This window comes from Panicum virgatum, chromosome 2K, assembly GCF_016808335.1.
Source record: "Panicum virgatum strain AP13 chromosome 2K, P.virgatum_v5, whole genome shotgun sequence".
In the NCBI taxonomy this organism is placed as follows: Eukaryota; Viridiplantae; Streptophyta; class Magnoliopsida; order Poales; family Poaceae; genus Panicum; species Panicum virgatum.
This window is the reverse complement of record NC_053137.1, coordinates 67,382,488-67,388,487: the sequence shown is the minus strand read 5'-3', so window position 1 is coordinate 67,388,487 and position 6,000 is coordinate 67,382,488. Positions and strand designations below refer to the sequence as shown.

At 47.0% G+C, this 6,000-nt stretch overlaps 1 protein-coding gene across 1 annotated transcript; it reads right to left on the bottom strand.

Moving 5' to 3' along the window:
• Positions 1-1,537: 1,537 nt before the first annotated feature.
• On the bottom strand, positions 1,538-3,314 carry LOC120694839 (peroxidase 70). Its single transcript, XM_039978137.1, has 4 exons — positions 3,007-3,314; positions 2,626-2,817; positions 2,373-2,538; positions 1,538-2,238 (listed from the first exon to the last, which is right to left on the bottom strand). The coding sequence occupies exons 1-4, from the start codon at positions 3,202-3,204 to the stop codon at positions 1,847-1,849; spliced, it is 948 nt and encodes a 315-aa protein (XP_039834071.1). The 5' UTR covers positions 3,205-3,314; the 3' UTR covers positions 1,538-1,846.
• Positions 3,315-6,000: the final 2,686 nt, after the last annotated feature.

Below are 6,000 nucleotides of genomic sequence, written 5' to 3'. Positions count from 1 at the left end.
CATGGAGACACGTGGCGCCACCGGACCCATCCTCAGGCGGGGAACGGTCCGGGGCCGTTGGCCTGGTGAGGGAAAAGCCTGGCCTGTGGGGCCTGGCTACTCCGTCTCTCCCGCGCAGCTACGGATAACTACGCGGGTCCTGCTTTGCTGCAGTAAGAGTGGGTATCCCTGCTGCAGGGTACCGACAGCTCTAGTCTCTGTGTCTGCATGGAAGCCTGAATATACAGTGTGTTAACGGGGAATGGCCATATACCATTGATTATTCTTGCAATTTCCATGGTTCCTGGCTAGATATGAGCCTCAGAATTTGGGGAAAAAACTATACCACTTGCGTATATACGTGATATTATCATACTTTATATTCTGCGTGGAAGAACAGAACACAAGTTGACTGGGGCAATGCCCATGCTGCTGGTAGGCTTCAAGTAATCAGCATTCAGCAAGGATATTTTAATTTTTCTTTTCTTCATCAAATAGTTTCGAGATTTTTTGCTAATGACCTAGCATCTAATCATGCAAACATTACTCCCCCAACCGCCTGATGTATGTATCACTCGCATTGTTCTAAAATAGTATCAGGTATCATGTGATCAGAAGGATAAGGACTAAAGAGCTTCCAGTCCAATGCAAGACACATTTCTGGTCAACAAGCAAGCACTACTACATGGCCTATATGCACAGTGATCAAGGAGAAGTCTTATTAGCCCTTGCACTAGTGCGCACACGTGGGGCTCGAGTGCTTTACAGTTAGGATACCACTATGTTAGCACCAGCAGCCATGCTGCAAATTTTTCTTTGAAATTCAGCGCATGAAATTTGTCCCGTTTACAGTTAGCAATGGCACGACCGCGACATGCATGCGCGCAAGTGGATCGGTACGCACATTGCAAATTGCAGGATGTGATGTAGCCGCAATTCTCTGCAGATAGGACTGCCCATTTGTTTATGCTTCTTTTTTCTGACAGAGTGAGTGTTCCTAACTATCAGCTTATAGTCATCAGTACTTTTTTCATCAAGCGACACTGCTAATTGGCCTACATCAGTAAACTCTGGAAAAGTACATCTTTTGATTGATTATGACACTATTATTAGTAGTGTTACGGTTTGTTTTTACTGCTAATTTGTTGACTACATATATAGCTCTTACTTAAAGTAAACTGATGACGGAGAGCAAACAATTAACTGTTTGATTATGATCGTACTAGAATGTAGCCATCAGTCAGTTGAGCAGAGAGGTGTGTCAGGCACAAGACATGCATGCTATCCTTGTCATTGTCTCAATCATGCATGCTGCAATCGGCGCAACATGTGGATCCTTCCTCCCTGTTTCCGTATGAGGGCACGGCGGGCACTAGAAGGTCAACATTTGTGGCCGTCTTTCGTTGAAGAAACCATTTGTGGCCGTCGACCAAAGCTGCTCGCTCTAAAAACAGTACGCATTCAGTAGTGGTTTGTTCAGGCTGAAAAAAAATATCTGTAGTAGCTCCGTTTGGCCCTTGTAATGAACATCATTACAAGGGAACATCACTTCCAGTGATTGAATGGAACTGTCATAATGACATTTTGCAACTGTAACACTACAACATGATTGGGCAATAGAACTATATATGGGCCCCTCAAGCATTTGCATGATATGGGTAGGCTACAAGCCACTTTCTGTCGTCATTTCACACACTTGATGTTGATGACCAAATTAAAAAAGGGCTGTACGTTCCTGTGCATGAACCATCAGTACAAGCACAAGCACAAGCACCACACAAGTGACAGTGGCCGAACGACCGGCCTTAATTATTACGTACACTTTTTATGGGAGCTGATCCTGCATATGCGTGTGTCCTGCTACTAGCTAGTTTACCCTTGAGCAGGCTCGCCTGATCTGGCCCTGCGACCCGGTGAGCGGGCTGAGGTTCCCCATCCTGATCATGGCCGCGGCGAAGTCCCTGTTGAACCGTGTCGGGGTGGACGCGTAGGTGCGCACCAGGCCGTCCGTGGCGCCGCCGTTGAACAGCTGCTGGTCCGAGTGCAGCAGCCCGCTCTGCGCCACCAGGTTGGTGTAGTAGGCGTTGTCAAACACGGTGGCCGTCGTGGTGTCCAGCGGCGCCAGGTTGCCGTCGCCGTTGCCGGCCGCCGCGGGGCAGTTGGCCCGCCGCAGCGTCGCGAAGGCCGGGTTCACGTTGGTGTCGTTGTAGATGTGACCCCGGAAATTCAGGCACTGCGCCAGCCCAATCGTGTGCGCTCCTGAATTAATAATGCGAACGTAGGTGAGAGTTCAGAGTTAGTGACCTGATCGACCTACAGGTAGTGCTGTACGTCATGCATCTAGGCACAAGGCATCATGCATGTAAAGAAAGTTCAGAGATGAACAAACAAACCTGAGAGAGCTACCAGGTCGGTTCTGCTAAGGCCCTTCCTGGCGAATGCGGCGGTGAGATTGGCGAGATCCAAGGTCGGAGCCGGCAGGTCGCTGTTGGCCAGAGATAAGCTCGCCGTCGTCGAGTCCCTCCTCCCGAGAAGAACCCTCCATGAAGGGCCTCCCAACTGCGATTAAAGTTGATCGCGTAAGAGAACCGATCGATCTGTTAACGATGCGTGCTGAAATTGTGGACGTCGTCTCGTGTGCCTTACCGCTACGACGGAGTCGCGGGCGGCGACGGCGAGGATGTCGGCGCAGGAGACGGTCTGATTGCACACGGCCTCCACCTGCGCCTTGATGTTGTCGACCACGGTGAAGCCTCTGATGGATCCCACATTCGGGAACGCAGTCTGCTCGCCGGTGAAGGTGGCCGTGTCGTTCAGCAACACTGACGCGTCACAGCCCTGGAGATGAACAGTTCCAACTACTGCTTGTCAGAGAACAGAATTATAAGTAGCTAATTAAACAGCATGCAGCGTTCTATCCAGTGGTCACGTACGTACGTCAAAGATTGTTATTACTATATAACTACTCTAGGGTTAACTAAATAAAAGTAGATGCATGAGAGTTAGGCCTAAGAGCGAGGGACTTGCTTGGACAAAGCAGTCATGGAAGTGGAGCCTGAGCAGGGAAGCCCCCATGCGAGGCTCCTGTGCCACCGCTGCCGTCACGGCGGCCTTGATGGTGGCCAGGGCTCGGGGGCACGACCTAGAGTAGAATGTCGGCGACAGTTGCGCCGAGGCCGACGCCGCTAGGCACAGGATCACCAGGACTGACAGGGAGGAGGCCATGGCGAGCAGTAGCAGCAGCTACAACTATACACACTGCACTACAGCGAGCATCCTTTCTAAGTTCAATTTTTTGCGATAGCTAGATCATAGCCTGCACAACATGCATTGCATATCTGAGTTTATATAGTAGCATGCATGCATGTATGGTTGGTTAACTTTGCGCCCGTGACAGTCTGTTGGAACATGTCGTGCTGTTTAATTTGCATGTTTATTTGTTGGCGATCAGTATATGCCTAGCTATATACCCCCTCCGTTCCAAATTGTAGTTCGTTTGACTTTTTCAACCCTAATTTTGACCACTCGTCTTATTCAAAAATTTATGCAAAATATCACTTCTTTTGTTGTGGTATGTTTTATTAACAAAAGATCCTTCAGAATGACATAAATTTGATCATGTTTGCACAATTTTTTTGAATAAGACGAGTGGTTGAACTTGGAGTAAAAAAAGTCAAACGAACTACAATTTGGAACGGAGGGAGTATATGGTTAGTTTGTCAGCATCATATCGGAGATGGTTGGAGTCCAGATCAGTAAATAATTAATACAGTAATGGCAATGAACCAAGTGCTTGCAGGCTTGGGGTGATATATATGTTAGATACATCGTCACAATCGTCGACGTACGGTTCTTGTTTCTTAGCATTAGCTGGCCCTGTCATGAGTGTCAATAAGATAGATAAATTTAACACAGAATTGAAGAACATGCCTGCCAAATTTTGGCTCTCTCTCTCTCTCTCTCTCTCTCTCTCTCTCTCTCTCTCTCTCTCTCTCTCTCTCTCTCTCCCTCTCCCTCTCTGGCGCAAACCAGAATTTGGCTCTCATGCATGCTGCTCGTTTTCTGTTTGATTAGGTATGGATGTACAAGAGAACATACAGATGCATTATTATTATTATTGTATACAATATTTCCTGGCAAAAGAAAATATCAGTTTCTCTACTGAAGGAACACATGTGGTCTGGTTGTTAGCCACTTATTAGCCTGCAGTGCAACCATATGCCAGCCATGCAAAATTTGTCTGAGGTTGGATTAGTCCTATATATATATATATATCGATAAAATTAATTATATATCCGGGTGATTGCGATACGAGACGCAAGTGGCTGGCTTGGGGCCGGGTTGTGCTTATCCTCCGTTTCTTGACTAAAGCGTGGACGTACAGTTTACTACCTATACTAGCTAGTATATCAGTTACCAGTAGTAGTAGTCAAGACTCGTTGATAAAGCAAGCAACGACATGCTTAATTTTGACAGTTAGAACGACCATCCGTACTGGAGTACCGATCGACTGCGTTCAGAAAATCGTTATAGTCTGTCTCACCGAAACATCCCAAAATAGCCTTCGCTTTATTTCTAGACCTTTGAAGAAGTAGTGTTGTATATGGCGAGAGACGGACGGACAGAGACAGAAATCTTGTATTTTGTTACCACGCTGGGACAGCTAGCGCGCCCGGCGACAGAAAATATCACTGTAGAGTTGCTTCTGCACCACGCAGCATATGCATCTCGCTGTCAGATGTCAACGGTAGTCAGAGACAGTACAAGCATCTCAAGAAATAAATTCGCACAAGTTGCTACGAACGATTGAGATGGTATGTATGTATTCCGCTAATCATGCACATACGCCGATCATGCATATCGATCAGAGTCGTCGTCCGACCACCCTCTTTATTTGAACAGAAATCTGCAGGATGCCCGGCCCTAATTAGCTTTTCCCATCAGTGCAGCTGGCAGGCCTGCATTTTCAGTCGTCTGTTTGCGGCGCTGCAAAACTAATACAAGCAGTAAAGATGGATCCGTCCGTTAGTTTCAAAGGTGATGTCTATGTGGCACCAAACATCATCATCATCATATGCATGTATACTACTACAGTACCAGCACGTCCTTTTCACTCACTCAGTCTCCTTTTTCAGCTGGCTCGCTCAACCAGCCGCGACAAGCTATTCGGGCCGGTTCTTCGATTTTTCCACGCAAGGATCGATCAGACAAAGTAGCGGTGACGCAAAAGGTCAAAACACTGTCAAGGAAACGAGACGATCGTATCCTGGCGTGATCCGATCCCATTCTCTCGGCTCGCGCGCGCGGCAGCTGACTAGCTAGTCTGCTAGTGCGCCGGTGACGTTGCGCGTAGGTAGGCACGCCAAAGAGTTAATTGGGTTGCTGTGTGCTTGGCACAAGCGATCGATGCCGTGGAAGCCTGGAAGGAGGACATGGGTTGGGCACACGTCGGTGTCGGGACAGGCCGGGAGCATTTCGTCATATTCATATCCAATCCATGACGCCGCGCTCCACTAGTGAACGAAGAAGCGGCCAATGCGTGCGTTAGGGCTCGGCATCTCTTCTGCCAGACTGCGACTGCTATGCTCGGCTGTGTGCGTTCGGTCGGCACCAGGCACCAGGCACCAGGCACCAGGCACCAGGCACCAGCACAGCTTTTTTAAAAAATTTATATTATTCGTAACAAAGCACGGGCACTATGCTAGTTATTACTAACTAGTCTATCAACTCGTGCTCCCGCACAGGCTAGTTATAGATATTTAATAACTTTTTATCTCACGCTTTCTTTAACTAATTAAATATTCTAATCTAATATTATAAAGATACATATTTATCATTATGCAATTGTAATAAATGTGATAGGTTTAGTTACTAACAATTTTTTCTCACTTTGCATCATATCTCCATATACGTTTGATATGTATTTAATTGAACACTTTGTTTGAGCTATGTGAACAACATGAAAATTGATATTCTTATCTCTTCTCTTATACATGAATATATATATGGGGCACACACATT

Coding starts and splice junctions, on each gene's coding strand:
- LOC120694839 (XM_039978137.1), bottom strand. CDS start 3,204: ATGGCCTCCTCCCTGTCAGTCCTGGTGATCCTGTGCCTAGCGGCGTCG. Junction 2,539..2,625: donor CCCGCGACTCCGTCGTAGCG/GTAAGGCACACG, acceptor CTTTAATCGCAG/TTGGGAGGCCCTTCATGGAG. Junction 2,239..2,372: donor CGACCTGGTAGCTCTCTCAG/GTTTGTTTGTTC, acceptor TTATTAATTCAG/GAGCGCACACGATTGGGCTG.